The 18,392-nt window shown below is 35.6% G+C and overlaps 1 protein-coding gene across 4 annotated transcripts in view; it reads left to right on the forward strand.

Annotated features, from left to right (window-relative positions):
* The window catches only part of HYDIN (HYDIN axonemal central pair apparatus protein), a 423,676-nt gene that overhangs the window by 80,414 nt on the left and 324,870 nt on the right, over positions 1-18,392 (forward strand). For all 4 annotated transcript variants that reach the window (XM_016930119.4, XM_063797419.1, XM_016930120.4 and 1 more), the window contains exon 8: positions 13,058-13,259. In XM_016930119.4, the coding sequence (XP_016785608.3) occupies positions 13,058-13,259 (202 nt within the window). The remainder of the gene's footprint in view (positions 1-13,057; positions 13,260-18,392) is intronic.

Here is an 18,392-nt window from a genome sequence, read left to right on the forward strand (position 1 = left end):
ATAAACATAGTTTATCCTTCCATGTATTTGGTTTTCTTTACTTTTTCTCAGCAGTAGTTTTCTATGTAGAAGCCTTGAATATTTTCATTAGATCTATTCCTATTCAAGTCCTTTCTTCACTTGTTCTTTAATTATTGATTTGTAAGCATTCAGTGGTTTTTGATGTTAGTATAAGTGGTTTTTTATTGTATTTTTATTGAGGTATAATTTAAATATAAAATGCACAGAGCATATACAGTTTGATAAGTTTTGACAAGTGTATCTACCTATGTACCCACTGCCCAATTCAAGAGACAGAACAGCCACTGCCTCATGCTGATTCCCAGGCAACCCCTCCATCCTCCACCTAGAGGCTCTGATTTCTATCACCCTATATTAATTTTCCTTCTTCTTGGACTTCAAATAAATGCACTCATACAGTATCTACTCTTCTGTGTCTTGTTTCTTTCCCTGAACATAATGTTTTTGAGATTTATCCATGTCCTTGTGTATGGCAGTAACTCCCTTTTTATTGCTAAGAAGTATTCTACTGTATGGTTACATATAATTTATTCATTCCCCTATTAATGTAAATATGGATTTTTGAAGTTTTGGGCTATTATGAGTAAAGCTTTAGTAACCATTCTTTGGGAGGCCAAGGCAGGCGAATTGCCTGAGCTCAGGAGTTTGAGACCAGCCTGGGCAACATGGTGAAACCATGTCTGTACTAAAATAGAAAAAAATTAGGCAGGCATGGCGGCATGTGTCTGTGGTCCCAGCCACTCAGGAGGCTGAGGCAGGAGAATTGCTTGAACCCGGGAGGCGGAGGTTATAGTGAGCAGAGATCGCACTACTGCACTCCAGCCTGGGCAACAGAGCGAGACTCCATCTCCAAAAATAAAAAATAAAAAATAAAATAACCATTCTTGTACACATCGTGTGTGTGTGCGTGTATGTGTGTGTGTGCAGATATACATATGTTTTTATTTCTCTTGGGTAAATATTTAAAAGTAGAATTGCTGAGTGATATAGTCATCATATGCTTAACTTTGTAAGAAACTTCCAAATGGTTTTCTAAAGTGATTGAACCATTTTATTTATATTCCCACCAGCAATGAAGGTATGAAATTCCACATTCTCATCAACTCTTGGTGACGTCAGTCTTTTAATTTTAGCCATTCTACTCGGTATAAAGTGGTACCTTATTTTGGTTTTAATTTGCATTTTTCTAATAATGAATGATGTTGAGTGTCTTTTCATGTGCTTTTGCCTATTTTGATGTCTTTTTTTCTGAAGTACATGTTTAAGTCTTTTGCCCATTCTTTATGGGGTAGTTTATCATTTTGTTGTTGACTTGTAGTTTTAAAAAATATATTCTTGGCCGGGCATGGTGGCCTGTAATCCCAGCACTTTGGGAGGCCAAGGTGAATGGATCACGAGGTCAGGAGTTCAAGACCAGCCTGGCCAACATAGTGAAATCCCATCTCTACTAAAACTACAAAAATTAGCCGGGTGTGGTGGCATGCACCTGTAGTCCCAGCTAATCAGGAAGCTGAGGCGGGAGAATAGCTTGAACCCGGGAGGCAGAGGTTGCAGTGAGCTGAGACCAAGCCATTGCACTCCAGCCTGGGTGACAGAGTGAGACTCCATCTTAAAAAAGAAAAAGAAATATAGATATATATTCTTTATATAAGTCTTTCAGAAATAATTATTGTGAATATTTTCTCACAGTGAGAAATTAATTTTCTTAATGTCTTTTTATTAGCAGAGCAATTTAATTTTGATGAAGTACAGTTTATCTATTTTAATTTTATAGCTAGTGTGGTATTTTTTCCCAAGCTTATTTTCTAAATTTATGTGGCTTTATTAAACTACAGTTAAGTTTTGTATATTGAGCTTTTATCTGCAGACTTTGCTAAATTTACTTCTGACTTATCTGTAGATGATTTTGGATTTTGTATATACACAAACAGGTCATCTGCAGATAATAATAGTTTTTATTTTGTTCAATCCTTATGCTCTTCATTTCTTATTCTTTCTTCCACAGGCTAGACATTAGTATGCTGTGCATTGGAAGTAATGACAGCAAATATCTTTCTCTTGTTCTCAGTCTCAGAAGAGAAGTGCTCAGTATTTCATCATTTAGTATGATGTTTGCTATAGGTTTTTAGTGGAGACCCTATCAGGTTAAAAAAATTTCCTTCTATCTCTAGGTTTCTAAGACTTTTAATCTTGAATAGATGTTTAATTTTGTCAAATACTCTGCATTTGTTGACATGATTATACATTATTTCACCTTTATTCTTCTAATGCGATGTTTGATTTTGAAATGCTAGATTCCTGCTGTGTTCTGGGATAAACTCAAGTTTGTATATTATCATTTTAATACATCATTGGATTATATTTGCTAATATTTTGTTCAAGAATTTGGCATCCAAATTAATGAGAAAGATTGGCCTGTAATTTTCTGTTCATGTAATGCCCTTGTCAGAACAAAACAAATTGGTCTCATAAAACAAGTTGGGAATTGTTCTCTCTTTTTAATTCTCTAGAGAAATTGTTTTAGAGAGTCATGTTATTTCTTCCTTAAATAATTGAAAATTTTATTCTTTAAGCCATTTGTTTAACCTCACTTTTTAAAAGGGGGGCAGCTTTTTAATGATTGATTCTGTTAAACTTTTTCAATAAACTTTTCCATTTAATCTAAAATCTTAAAATTTTGGCATAAAGTTGTTCAGAACCCTTCTTAATCATTGTTTGCTATAGGATCCTTGGTGATATCTCCTCTTTTCTTATTGGTAATTTGTATCCTCCTCTTTTTTTTTTTCTTGATCTATATTGTTAGGGGTTTATCAGTTTTTTTTAGTTTATTCAAAGAACCAGCTCTTAGTTGATTATTTTTATTGTTCACTTCTCAATTTCATTGATTTCACCTCTTCATTTTTTCAGGCCTTCTACTTTCTTTAGGTTTGATTTGTTATGATTTTTCTAGATCTTAACAGGGATGCTCAGAATATTGATGTTCAGCCTTTCTTCTTTTATAATACATGCATTTAAGACAATACATTTTCCTCTAAAATTGACTCAATCTTCAGCCCATATGTTTTTACATATTTTGTTTTTAACACTTGATTGAAAATATTTTAGAATTTACATTTTTATTTCTTTTTTGACACATGGGCTATTTAGCAATGTGTTGATTAATATTCAAACATTAGGGAATTTTCTAGGTCTCTTTTTGTTATTGATTTCTTGTTTAATCCTACCAGTGACAGAAAGCAAGTTCTATATGATTTCAGGCCTTGAAATTAGTTGAGACTTACATTATGACCCAAAATATGTTCCATTTTGGTAAATGTTCCCTGTACGCTTCAAAAGGGTACACCTTCCATAAATGTCAATTAGGTCAAATTTGTTAATAATGATGCCATTCAATCTATATCTTTACTAACGTTTTGTCTCCTTGTTGTATCAGTTATTGGAAGATGTCATTAAAATCCACAACTACAACTTAGGTGTTCCTCTTTTTTGGTGCTAATAATTTTCATTTTATATATTTCGAGGCCATGATACTTGACGTATACACATGTAGGATTATTATAACTTCCTGTTGAATTAACCATTTTATTATAAAATGTCTCAATCTTTAGTAAGATTTATGACACTAAAGTCTACTCGATCTGATATTTATACAACATAGAAGCTTTCTTTTGATTAGTGTGGACATAGTACAATCTGTTTATCCTTTCACTTTCAACCTTCCTCACATTTAAAGTATGACATTTGGAAGCATCACCAATGAGGCTGATTATTAAATCCGGTCCGAAAATCTTTGTCTTTTAATTGTACTATTCAGTCATTTTATGTTAAATGCAATTATAGATATATTTGAACCTCCTGTTTGACTATTAAGTAATTGTTCCCATTATGGTAAAATTATTAGCTGAATTTCAGCGAAAACCATTGTGTTACTGGTACTGATAGTGGATGAAACTGAAGAAACATATGCCTGCTAATAAATATGGTCAGTGATACATTTTTTTTTCTGTCTGGATCTCCATATTTTTGTTGATTTTGCATACATCTTATGTCTTATATCCTTGTTGATTTTGCTTATGTTAGTTGCTGAAACGAAGTGTCAGAATAAATGTGGCCTTAGAATTAGATTTGGGTCACTGTATCACAAGATTTTAAATCAGGAGTTTGAAAAAGAATGAAGCATAGTCAACCCTTTTTCTCTTAATAAAATAATTGTTGGTAAAAATAGTAAATACATTATCTTTAAAATAATTGTTTATTTCATCTTTATCTCATTCTTTTAAACATTTGGGGGTATTTTTAATACATTTGACACATGAGCAATCTAGCATATGGGTATAATTTATAAATAAACAACTCTACATATGTTGGGGTATAATTTCAAAAAACGCTATTTGTTGAGTTTTGAGTTCAGCTGATTTAGAGTGCTTATAGCTCAATAGAATCAAAACTTGAGTGACGACTTCAGTGATAACCTCATCTAACCCTTAGATTTTACAGATAGAGAAACTAAAGCCCTAAGAAATTAAGTGGCTCACCCAAGGTCACAGAACTAATCAGAAGCCCAAATAGAAGCCCAGTTAGAAGCCAGACTCAGCCTCTTACCTCCTGGGCAGTGTTCTTTCACTATAGCAGATCGTCTCATCTCCCATATAACTCTGTGTGCATTTGTGCTCTCTTGATGTGCTGCCTTTGAAATGCGGCTGCATTTTGCCAGCCTCCCTGGATCTCAATTTTACTTTTATGTAAGCATTTGGAATGACACCCATACTTACATATATACTGCTGTGCTAAAGGAAAGATAGGTTGAACCACAATAAATATTTGTGTATTAAAATTTAATCATTCAGCCAGGGGTGGTGACTCACGCCTGTAATCGGGAGGCCAAGGCAGGCAGATCACAAGGTCAGAAGATCGAGACCATCCTGGCCAACATGGTGAAACCCCATCTCTACTAAAAATACAAAAATTAGCTGGGTGTGATGGCGTGTGCCTGTAATTCCAGCTACTTGGGAGGCTGAGGCAAGAGAATTTCTTGAACCAGGGAGTCGGAGGTTACAGTGAGGCAAGATCGTGCCACTACACTCCAGCCTGGCGACAGAGCTAGACTCCATCTCAAAAAAAAAAAAAAAATTAATCATTCATAGAAAAGTTGGTTTCTACCCCCTGAGGTTCTGATGTCACCTTTGGTGAATGAATAAAGTCATATTCTGAAGATTGCAGAGGTAAACTGTCTTATAGCATTTTTCCTTACATGAAATGAACTGCTGCTAAGAATATGCTTTCAATCTTTATTGTGGGTTGTTAATGACCAGAATCCATAACCTTTCATTAGTGAAAAATGCTAATAACTGCCTAAACACAATTAATCATGAAGCTTTTCCAAGCAGCCATGATCATTGGCTTTTCATTTCATTAAATAAGCATCCAATTGAACTTTCTGCAGCTGTTTGAAATATGAATTTATTTGGGGAAGGAAATTTAACATGGGCTGTTGATGAGTCTTTTCTTTATAATTCCTAAAACAATGTTCCAGAAGGAGCAGCATTGACACTCCTCAGCAGGAAGTACTCAATCACGTTCCTAACAGTGGCATTTGTTCCTTCCGTTTCTGGCCCTCCGCTGAATATATTCTTGATTAAATGAAGTTAGGAGATTTCTTTGCTTTTTCTGACAACCAGAGTTTGAACCAGTGCTCTAGCAATTAAGGAGGTTGAGCATAAAAAAGTTTCAGCAATATCTAATATTTTACCCATTAATGTTTTTCTGAACCAGAATTCTCCCCTCCTTTCTCTTTTCCTCTTTCTCCCTGTGGGTGCCTGCGTATAGTAAAATCAAGTTTGTTTAAGCAGTTGATTTTACCTGAGAAATGATTTAATTATCTTTTTTATTATAGTCTAAAATTGAGAAAGAACTGATGCAAGGTGATACCTTTTATAAACTCATCCCTCCAGAAGAGATTAAAAATACAATTACTCAAGGCTACATTGATAACAACAAAACCAAACCAAAACCAAATCCAAAATCAAACAAATAACTGGAAGTATCATTTGCCTCTGAAGAGACAAACAAATGGTTAATTGCTGAAGTTTTGCACTTTTCAACTGAGTCTTGAGAAATTAATATAATCACAGGATTCAAGGAGATATTACTATTCAGAACAGCATTTCAAAAAAGACATTTGAACATAATAAAAAAAAGAAAAAGAAAAAAGATATTTGTATTGAAACTTTGCTTACTAGAATGAGTACCAGAAATAGTAGTGTAGGGGGTTTCTTCTTCAATGCCTGATGAGGTTACTCTTCTCACCTTAGAAGTGACATTAACCATTGGCATACTCAGGAAATAGAGTTGATGCACGTATTCAGTGTTTTTTAAAGTATTATGTCTCTTACTGAAGAGGAGATACTTTAGGAGTCAGCAGTTGGCAAGTAACCTTTTTCCCCAAAGGTGTGATGGTGTGTTATTATTAAATATACACACAGTCATAATATTAGTGCTTCACATGGCAGCTTTATAGTAATTTACATATTTTACTCTAGTAAGCTTTCTAAAACCATAAAGAATTTTTCTTTTTTTCCTCATAAAGGCCAATAGAGGCATACCAAAATATAATATAGTCAGTAATTGACTGTAATGTTGCTGCTTTGCAGTTGAAAATGCTAAATAATATCTATCTGAATCTATTAATATCTACGCAGACTTAACCGCATCAACTTTGTTTCAATGGTGGGATTATTATTAATTATAAATGTGTGCTGTTATAACTAGAAAATCTAGCCAAACAGAGGTATTGTAAAAGAAGCAAATGTTTTAACATGGCTTTAGAAGCAATGGAAACATTACTTGACCTTGTTTTCTTTTCTTTGTTTCTTATTCCATAGCTTAGAATAGGAAGTAGCAGAAGTTAAGACACTGTGATTGTCAGGGCTTTAAATGTTTAGGGAAGTGAGATAAGGTTTCCATAAGTTCATAGCAAGTGAAGACTTGCAAATTAGCAGGTGTTAGTATTTAAAGGGACGTTTCTTTAACTCCCTTCATTTTAGTGATAAGTAAACTGAAGCCCAGAGACGTTAAATGACTTTACAGCTCAGTAAAGCTGGAATTTGAACCCAGGTCTTTGGGACCCCCTGAGGCCAGTACACTTTCTGCATTTCACACTGCCTTCTGAGCAGACTGAGAATACCGGTTTTGGCATTGCCACTGACATGCCAGGTGAGCCATCAAGTTGCTTAAGTTTCCTGAACAAAGAGCACTTCCAAAGAAGTTCGGTTCAGCAATGCACTACCGTAGTGAATTTGACCCTGTTGTCACCAAGTGATGAAAAACTTTCCATCAACTTGTTAGTTCCCTGGAAAATCTATGGCTCCACCCACAAATTTAACTTAGTGTCCTCTGTTGTCTGAGAGTACTGAAACCATAGTATGAAGTGTATTATATATATAGTTACCTTCACATTCATTTTTGTAAAATTAGTTTTGTTCTTATTTGTTTTTACTTGATTGATGGTAGCAAACCTGGCAAGAGATAGTGAGACCTTCCACAAAATATGTCTGTATTGGGATGTAGTAAAAGATTGTTCCTAAGCCTATCTACAATGATTGCAGCATGCAACTCCGGAAACCAAAAAGGCACCAGTGCGGGAACAGGTCCTCCAAGGACACAAAGAATGCTAATGTTGAGGAACAGCTTCCCCATCCATTCCTGGAGACATGACACCACTTCCAACCACTTCAAAGTAGCTAAGGGTTGGGGAACCTTTTTCAGGTTGTCTCTATAAAAGTAGGTATTATAAAAACCAAATACTTCAACAGCTTTGGGGATAAGAGAAGAGTTATTGCTTCCTTCACTTTGTGGAGCTGATGAGTTTTGGAAGATAGTGGTGAAAAAAATCAATATTGGATGGTTCTTGAAAAAAAATAGCTTTTGCTATATTTCTGGGAAGGAAGACTTTTGCAGTGAGCAGCTCAAATTAATATCATTAGTCTCTCTGACCCCTAGGTTGCATGAAATAAGCCCTTGGATCTTTTATTCCCTTTGATTATTTTTTTAAACAATGACATATTTCAGATAACCACAAAAACACCGAGAATAATATAATCAACACCTGTTACATGTAACACATCTCAACCTTTTGCCGTACACATTTCTTTCTAGAGGTTTTATTTTTTTTGGATAATCAAACTGATTACAGACCTGAAGCCACTTTGTTACCCTTTTCTGATCTAATACCCATATCTTGCTCCTCAGAGGAGCTTTACTGGGTGCATTTTAATGCTATTCCTACATATTTACTTATCCATAAACAATATATAGTATTGTCTTGAGCAGTTTTAAAGTTCACATAAATGGCATCATACTGTACATAAAATTCTCCAACTTGCTTTTTTCATTCAATGTTGTTTTAAATATTTAAACACGTAGATACACATTACTCTGATTCATTTTAATGAATGTGCCACATTCCAGTATGTGAAAATTGAATATTTACTTCTTTGCTTCTAAAAACAGTGTTGCATTGAGCAGCTTCGTACAGTGTCTTCTTGGGCAGCTGTGTGAGATTTTCCTTTAGGATAAATACCTACAAGTGCAATTGCTGGGGTGTAGGGCAAAATTATCCTGAGCTTTACTGGACACTAAATTGGCTTGTCAAGTTGTGGCAATTTATACTTTCATCAGAAGTATACAAAAATTCTTTTTCCATATTCTTGCCAATATATTGCTAAAACGATATTATAAAACTGTTTGATTTTTGTTTGTTAATTTGATGGTCATGAAATGATATTTTATATTTCTTTTATTACTAGTGCTATCTTGCAGCTGTACATGTTTCTTAGAGGTCCTGTATCCCTTTTACAGTCAAGTTTTTGGATGGGTCATGTATTTATTTCTTTTGAATGAGTTTCTTTTTCATTTTTAGGTAATCAAATTTCTTAGTTTTTTAGAGGGATCTGGATTTTGAGTCATAGTTAGAAAACTTTTCCCTCTCTAAAGTTATGAAGAAATTCTCATTTATATTGTTTTATATATATGGCTTCATATTGAACATTTAAATATTTGACTCACTTGACATTTATTCTGATATAAGATATGAGGTATGTTTTTTCATATGGCTATGAAGTTGTCCTAACAATACTTTTTTTTTTTTTTTTTACAAATATGTCTTTATACCAATGATTTGAGATACTGCCTTTATAATATACTAAATTCCAGTGTGCATTTGGGTCTGTTTTGACTTCATTCTATTCCACTGATCTGTCTCTTCATGCACTGCTACCATGCTATTAATATTTTAATTACTGAGACTTTACTATATTTTAATTCTATCAATTTCTATTTTATAGATGTTTTTAAAATGCGTTTTGAGTTTTGTCAAATTCTTTTTCAGCATCAGTGAGGATCATACCATTTTTTTCCCTTAGATCTATTGCTACATAAACAGATTTCTAGCAGTGGGACATTATTGCATTTCTGGAATAAATTCCACTTGGTTATGAAGTATCATTCCTTTAATGTGCTGATATATAATGATTAGCTATTTTTATTCAGAAATTTTACATTGTTATTCAGAAGTGCAATTGGCCTATAGATTGGCCTGTATCATTGTTATATCTTTATCAGATTTTAATAACAATGTTATACTGAAAAATAAAGTGTTGGAAATTAAGAACTAATGGTATGACTTTAGCAGCAAAATGGATACTGCAAAAGATAGAATTAGTGAACCTGAAGACAGGTCAATAGAAAATACCCAAATGGAAGCACAGAGAGAAATAGGAAAGAATGGGGAAAAAATAGAACAGCCAAGTGGTACACAGTCAGAAGGTCAACATACATGTAACTGGAGTCTCAAAAGTGGAGGAGGAAGAATGGAGTAGAAAATATTTTAAGCAATAATGGCTGAGAATTTTCCAGAAATGATACATGACCTTAATCCAGAGGTTTATAAACACTGAGCAAGCCTGTGGTGGTACAAGTACAAAGAAAACCAAACTTAGGCATATTATGGTTAAATGGCTGAAATCTGAAGCAAAGAGCACATTATAAAAGTACCCAGAGAAAAAAGATACATTACCTTAACAGGAACACTAAGAATACTGATGGCAAAATTTTCTGCTGAAATTATGGAAGCTGGAAGACAGTCAAATGGCACTGTTGAAGCACTGAAAGAAAACAATGCAAATTTATACCACTTTTAAAGTATTCTTTAAAAGTGAAGACAAAAGAAAGATATTTGCAGACAAAAAAAAGCTGGAAAATTTGTGTAGAACTCTTGAATGGCATTGTTTTCACCTTCGTCATATTGAAGATATCATTCCATTATTTTTTAGTTTCCATTGTTTCAGTTCAAAAGTTAGGTGTAATTCCAAGTGTGGAAACTTTAAAAATAATGTTTTTTTCCTCAGGCTGCTTTCAGGATTTTTTGTTTGTCTTTGGTTTTCTTCAGTTTCACTGCAATATATTTAGGTCTGATTTTTAAAAAATTTATCCAATTTGACTTCCACTGGCCTTTTGAACTGTGAACTGATGTCTTTAATTCCAAACAAAATTCTTAGCCATCATCTTTTGAAATACTGTCTTTGCTTCATTATCTCTTTCCTCTCCTTCTGAGAGTTTCCAATTCAATACTTTTAGACCTTCTAACTTTATCTTCCTTGTATCTTATCCACTGTATTTTTCATATATTTTTATTTCTTCATATTGCCTTTTGTGTTTTCTGAACTACCTCCCATTTCACTAATTTGTCATGAAAAATAATAAAATTATTTTATTAAATATTTATTTTGAGTTTTTTCTAATTTAGACTATTTTATTTCTGTAAGTCCTGGAGTGTGGCTTTTTTCAAAATTTTTAAAGATCCTATTGATTTTCTATTTCCTACATATGGCTTCAGCAATCCATTTGTTTCTTTAAACATAGTATGTATAATTAGTTCATAGTTTCTATCTGATGATTCCTAGTGTCTGATATTTTTGTGGGCCTATTTGCATTTTTCTTGTACCTGCTGGTTCCAACACATGGAGTTTTATTTCCTTGCATTGCATCATTATGTTTTGGTTATGTGCTTTTTAAACAATGTTGAAAATTTTGAAACTTTGGATGCAAGTACCTTTCCCCCCAAAAAAAATTGAGTTTCTTTCACCAAGTGTCTAACCAGTCAATAATTATCAAATTCAAGGTTTGAAGTTATTTGCAAGACATAGGCAATTCCAGCATGATATTCAACTCTGCACTAACGCTAATCTGCTTCCAGTTCACCCTCATCTTGAAGGCATAGTTCTTTTTTTTTTTTTTTTCTTTCTTTTTTTGAGACAGAGTTTTGCTCTTGTTGCCCAGGGTAGAGTGCAATGGGATGATCTTGGCTCACCACAACCTCCGCCTCCCGGGTTCAAGTGATTCTCCTGCCTCAGCCGCCTGAGTAGCTGGGACTACAGGCATGCGCCACCATGCCCAGCTAATTTTGTATTTTTTAGTAGAGATGGAGTTTCTCCATGTGGATGAGGCTGGTCTTGAACTCCCGACCTCGGGTGATCTGCCTGCCTCGGCCTCCCAAAGTGCTGGGATTACATGCATGAGCCACCACAACCAGCAGAAGGCATAGTTCTTTGAGTATTAACTTATTTGGAGGAGGGGTTTTCTCTTTGGTTTAAGCCAATTAATTTATGAAAAGGTGTTCAACACCATCCATAATTAAGGATATTCCAATTAAAGTAACAATGAGTTTTCACTTACCAGATTGTTACATTTCACTCAAAGAAAGTTTAAAAGTTGACAAGAGTGCATACCTTTTTTTTGGAAAGGATGTGCATGAAAATATTGACAGTTCTTACCTCTAAAAATCAGACCTGGAGTTAGGTGAAGGGGAGAAATATATTTTTTAGTTTCATTGTATTTGCTTTTATAGTACTTGAAATTTTGACTCTCTATATAAGTTTTTGAAATAAAAATTTTAAAGTCAAATGCCTAGATGCTTACTTTTTCTTTCTTTGGGGAAAGTTTTTTCTGCGTCCAAAGTTATTGAGCCTAAAGAACATTTAAAATGTATAAAGGGTTGTTGATTTCCTGAATGACTGGTTCATACAACAGTGAATGGAGCAGAAATGTTTGCTAAAAAATAAGATGTAAGTAATGATGCTTTAAAACTTTAGCAACATAAATCAACAAAACATTCATGGTATTTCGATATTTATTTTTTCTATATGATGTCAGAGTAATGCACCTGCTGTGACATTGCAGAGATCAAATCAAATATAGTTTATAGGTTTGTGTCTTCTTGAAAACTCACTTATATACTAAGCATCAAGGTAATTGGTGCATCCTGAATAAAGTCAAGGGCTTAAATTGCTATACTGAATAAAGATATTCCTAATATTTAAAAATTTTAAATTTTTAGTACAATTTTTGTCTATTTTTGTTTTCTTTTTATGTGGCCACTATCCAGACATGTCAGGGGTGTGTGTGTGTGTGTATGTGTGTGTGTGTTTCTTTTGTTTTGTTTTGTTTTAATCGCTGTTTAGGGATGTGGTTTCTTTTAAGTAGTCAGTTTTCTATTTTTGAAGTTACTGAATTTTCCCTCCTGATCACTGTTCTCAAATGGACTTAAATTCTCTCATATTGAGCAGCTCTTCTTAAGTATAGTTGGTACAAGTATTTTTAAGAATGACAAATCAAGCTCATGCATGAGCTAAAGATGAGGCATAGAGTAAAATTCTATAACTCGATTGCCCTCCTGGTCAGGCTGTAGGATTGAAAGCTATTTACAAAAAAGAAAAAGTTTTGGAGTGCCCACAACAACAATACATATTTTATGTATTTCTTACAATGACCAGGCAAGATAGCTTGATTTTTCTATAACTGCACCAAGCATAATATTTGTTTTCTGATCATATCTCATCTCTGAACTGATGGGGGTACAGTGGAAAGAATGAAATCCTGATGCTTATGCTATTTTGCCTAACTTCAGCTTGAAAAAAAGATAGCCTAGGTGTGTAATTTTAGAATAAATCTTGAAGTGTGTTTGTACTTTGTTAATTCCTAGGTGAAAAGGTGTTTGTATCTCTCTATGGAGCTGCCATAGACATGAATATAAGGCTGGATAAGAATTCCTTGACCATCGAGAAAACCTACATATCTCTGGCCAATCAGCGAACTATAACCATTCACAATCGCAGTAATATCATTGCCCATTTCCTGTGGAAGGTATTTGCTACCCAGCAAGAAGAGGACAGAGAAAAATATAGGTCTGTAACAAAAATCACCTATATGCAGTAATTTGGAGGGGGGAATGTAAAACTCAGTTATTATGAAAAATCAGTGAATTTTGTACTACATTTTTAGCCAACTCAACCAATGTCACATTTTTCTAACTTGGTTCTGGTGTAAGATCCTCTTTTGAAGCTGCTCATTTGAACGATCTGAGCTGAGCTATGTGGAACAGAATGTCCATCCTGAGTTGATGTAACCTGGTTATAGTTTAGCAGTAATGGAATGCCTAGATTTTGAAGACAAAACCTATGATTCTTCACTATTCTTTCAAAACAAGTCTACCTGTCTGTATTACTTTTCATAACCCTAACTAGGTTGATCAGGTTTTTTTTTGTTTTGTTTTTGTTTTTGTTTTGAGATGGAGTCTCGTACTGTCACCAGGGCTGGTGTGCAGTGGCGCGATCTCAGCTCACTACAACCTCTGCCTCCTGGGTTCAAGCAATTCTCCTGCCTCAGCCTCCTGAGTAGCTAGAATTACAGGCACCCACCACCACGACCGGCTAATTTTTTGTACTTTTAGTAGAGACATGGGGTTTCAATATGTTGGCCAGGCTGGTCTCAAGCTCCTTGACCTCATGATCTGCCTGCCTCACCCTCTCAAAGTGTTGGGATTACAAGCGTGAGCCACTATGCCCAGCCAGGTTGATCAGCTTTTATAAAGAGTTCCTAAAAATAATCCATTTTGGATTGGCATCAATGTGGAATTTTTTTCAGTGAAAAGATACTTGTAGAAAATATGAAGATTGAGGAAAAAGAAGGGCTTAGATATAATGGCTTTTATATTCTTGGTTTTAGTAGCATTGCTCCAGTCCCTGCAAGCTATATAAGTTAATAATGATTTCTTATTGGTATCTTTAATATTACGCTTTTAAAAATGGCACTTCAGGCAGTGGAGAAAATTAATAAAATGTAAAACCAAACTGTTGTAGCTAATCTCATCACTGTTAAATTTTGAAGATTTCTTTTTACTGAATCCATGCTTGCCTCTTTTAAGCTCCATTTTCATTTTTATCTCCTTCCAACCTCCCTGAATTAACACTTTTGCTGCTTTCATGGGAATTTATTTCAGCCTTTTTTATTTGCCTTTCCATTTTCATTAAAGATTAGCCCTGGGAAGCTTCAAAGCTTTGTTTAAAACCAAGTTCATATGTGATAAAAATATAAGTCTTAGGTCCGTGGAAACCAGGAAGAACCCCCCCAGTGTGCAGTCCCTAATTGAATCAGAAGCCACGACAATGACAGGACACAGTGGGCCAGAAGCTTTGTCATTCAGACAATGAGCTTTAATCACTGAATTGCCACTGTGCCATCTTTTAAAAAATGAGGAAAGAAAAACCACTTATGCCTAAAATCTTCCTCTGGCTTTATGGCATAGAAATATCTGTGGTTTTAAAAGGCACAAGGAAAAGGATCCAGTACTGCTTCCTTTGCCCTGGTTCCCCGACTCACATGTGCTCACCAGCGATCAAAATGGCCCAACATGCTTGAAGGGAAAGTTGGAAAGGAGATCCAAGTAAAGAAAGTAAAATAGCAAAGTAGTGTTTCAGTATCATTCTTGTCCTATGGGCATAACCCTTTGTGGAGAGTGAGTACCCATTGTAAGAGGGAAAGCCAGCTTTAATTTCAGCCATGTCTGTGTGTTTGGCTGTATGGATAATATGTGATTGATGCCATGCCAATACCAAAAACTATGTAAGGATGTTAATTTCAGCAGTTAAACTCTAAAAAAATTTAAACCAATGGTTATCAGAGATGCTAAACTATAGAGAATATAATTCAGCCACAGTGGATGGGCATTGATTTTAGTTTTTTCCCCACTTCACCTCCCCTGACACTCACACCCCTATCTCTTTAATATTGTCTTTTATTCTTCCCTTTCTCTTGCATCATTTTCTTTTACTATCTCCCTTGCTCTTTCTATTATTTCTTCTGGCAACTTCTTTGTAACAAGGGGAAAAATATAGGATAGCATTTTTATAACCATGATTGGAAGCCTGATTTTATCATCTAGAATCATGACCCTCTTTTAACTAATAGACTTGAAAAGTGGCTTCATATACATAAGAATACCACGACTTTCACTCCGTGTGACATACAGGCCCAGAACTCCTGTTTCTTGAAACTGTATTGTTTTATCTCGGTAAAGAGTCTACGACGTGCTGTCCCTTCTCTTCCTCCCACCTCTCTCCTGAGTGCCAGGAGCTTGGCCAAGAGGGAAAAAGGATACCAGTCATGCTGATCTCTTGTTGCACCAGGGTGGCACTTCTTGCTCTTCTCTCCATTGTTCCTCGATACAGCCCAAGCATAATAATAAGAAAGCAAACAACTTTCCTATTATAAGCCGTGAATTCTTGTCCTTGAAGTAACTGTCATGAAATGCCCAACCTCTTGGAAAGGAAGGCAAGTACAGACAAGTTTGCCCTTTACTAAACATTTAACTCCTGCTTTCTGGACAGGGCAGTGGTGCTCTTGCTGTGAGTTTAGGCCCCTCCTCCTCCATGTCACAAATTCTCAGATCGTGTCCCAGGCCACACATCAGGGGTCAAGAAAGCAGAATGTTCTTTGGTAGCTTGCTTATGGGCAGAGACCCGCCCATCCCTGAAAAGCAGCAGCGAGATCTTTAGCGAATGGGGTGAATCCTCTCTTGAGCACCCCAGCAAGGCCTGCAGAGCTGAATCAGGCGTTATTCTCTTGATGTCTCACTCTCTTGCTCATAATGGGGTGCACCTTCTTCCTTTGTTCCCCCTCCTTCAGCAACCTCTATAGTTAAAAGATTTATCTTCTGGTAAACTTTCAGGTCAGAGTGAAGAGCCTGTCCACTGTTTTTCTAGCATTTTAACATGGCTTAAAGCATGTCCTGTGGCATTCATCTCCAGGGGCTGAAAGTTGCTCTAAGGTCGCTTCAATAATGCTAATAGCTTCAACAGATACACTCAAGTCCCGTTCTAGCCATGAAGGTTTCTTGTCCTCTTGTATCTTGATGAGCAAAGACTTGGATATCTCTTCTTGCAGTGGAGGAATTTCAGCCCCAGGAATACCTATTCGTTTCCAGCAGTTTACCGTTTGGCCTTCCTCCACACCTACCTCAAAGTATTGCTAAAAACCTTAGGACACATGTCCAGGTTTGGGGACAGAGGGTTGTTCCCATGCTACACACTTGGGCAATGACATTCCTCCCCGTAGGAAGAAGTTCTGTACTTTAAAATTTTTTTTTTAACTTGATAATCAGATGTATAGGGACCTTTAAAAGATCACCTTTCTTTCTTTCTTTTGATGTTTTCCTGAGACTTGCAGAGAAATTAATCTCTTCAGAAATGGAGGCTGCATTCATCCCTCCTTGCTTCCTCAACCTTGTCCTGAGGGATTTTAAAACATTCTGCAAGATTCTTTCATACTCATTCTTATCACGTTCACTGTATTCAGAGACTTGGCATGGGCTTTAAGGATTTTTCTCCCCGTTTCCCCAGCAAGGTCACAGCCATTTTCTCAATAGCAGTCAGCTCTAATTCTAGATTTGCTCTGTACAAGAGCTCCTACAATTCTCAATGGAGCCCCTCAGAGTGGTCAGCATGGATTTATTCTATAATGTGCAGATGGAGGAAATGACATGTTTCCTTAGATAAATCAGTTTTAATTGGGCTTTGAGCCTACCACCTGTGTCATAATAAACTTAATCTCAGTTATGTTTAGAGGCCCTTTTCCTTCCCTAGGGTTTATACAAAAATTCTCTTACATCCCCACACCCCACTCCTGTTAATTCCCCCAAAGATGCCATTCTAATATGTTAATGTGTCTATCTTTTTATATGAATCTGTTCTTTCAAAATGTGTATTGTCTTGGGGGAGAGACAGAGAGAAGTCATATTTTGTGTTCCATTTTCTCCTTTTTCTCACGAGGTTGTGTGCTTAAGATCCATTCATGTTGCTATGTGTATATCTAATCCATTGCCTCCACCTTCTGCAGACCAGACCACATTGTGTCACCCCCACATTCCACCTGTGCACTCTTCCAGGGGTGGCATCCACAGGCTCATGCCAATGCAGGCATGTTAGGCAACCAGGTCAAAATCTTAGTGCCTCAGCCTGAGAATTAATTAACATTTAATTTCTTAAATGACTTGTTTTCTGGTTTAAAAAGAAATACATTGTGCACTAATAAAATTTAGAAAATATTAAGCACAAAGATGAGGGCAAAAATCCATTCTAATCCTTCCAACCAGGGAAACCACAGTCAATATTTTGGTATGTCTAAGTCTGTATTTTTTCCCTAATAAGTATGTATTTTTCTTTTGCTTTTTTATTACAAAAGTGGGATTATTGTATATGTTACATTTTGCCACTTTGTTTTTCACCTTAAAACATTTCAGACATTTGAAAATGATGTTAAATATTCCATTTAATACCACTTTACTGGCTGCTTATTATTCCCTAATATTCCCTGGATTCCTGGGAGGCAGTGTGCATATTGGTTAGCACCAGGGGATTCAAACCTCCAAAGACCCTGAAGTCCAGGCTATCTTTCAGCTATGTGATCTGGGGCAAGTTACTTAACCTTTCTAAGCCTCAGTTTCATCATCTATATAGTGGGAATGATGCTTATAATGCTAATGACCCTTCCGGTAGTTATGAGTGTTAAATTATATGATGCATGTGCAAAGTTTGACAGGTATCCAATAAATGTAATGTTCATGATTCCCATTTTTGTTCAACCAGTGCTTCATTATCTTACATCAAATTTACTCACTTGATCTGGTATCATTCCAGCACTTTAATGGAAATCTTTGTAGCTGTGTCTTTGTTTATATCCATGATTGTTTTTAAGGATTTATTCCTGCAAGTGGAATTTTTTGGTTTCTAAGGGTATATAATCTGTAAGTTTTCCAGATCAGTATCAGATAACAAAAATATGAAATAAAAAAGAAATGGATTCCTTTCTTTCTGCAAACTGAGCTGTCTTTAATTTGCCCTGCCGTGCCCAGCAGTGTGGAAGGAATGCTGCCAGTCACCTTGGACACTGCCTCCTACCTGGCAATAAAAATCAAGCACAAGATGCTTTCTTCCTTGGAACCAGAACACACCGAGCCCATTTCTTTGACTTCTTTTTGCAGT

This window comes from Pan troglodytes, chromosome 18, assembly GCF_028858775.2.
Source record: "Pan troglodytes isolate AG18354 chromosome 18, NHGRI_mPanTro3-v2.0_pri, whole genome shotgun sequence".
NCBI classification, from domain to species: domain Eukaryota; kingdom Metazoa; phylum Chordata; class Mammalia; order Primates; family Hominidae; genus Pan; species Pan troglodytes.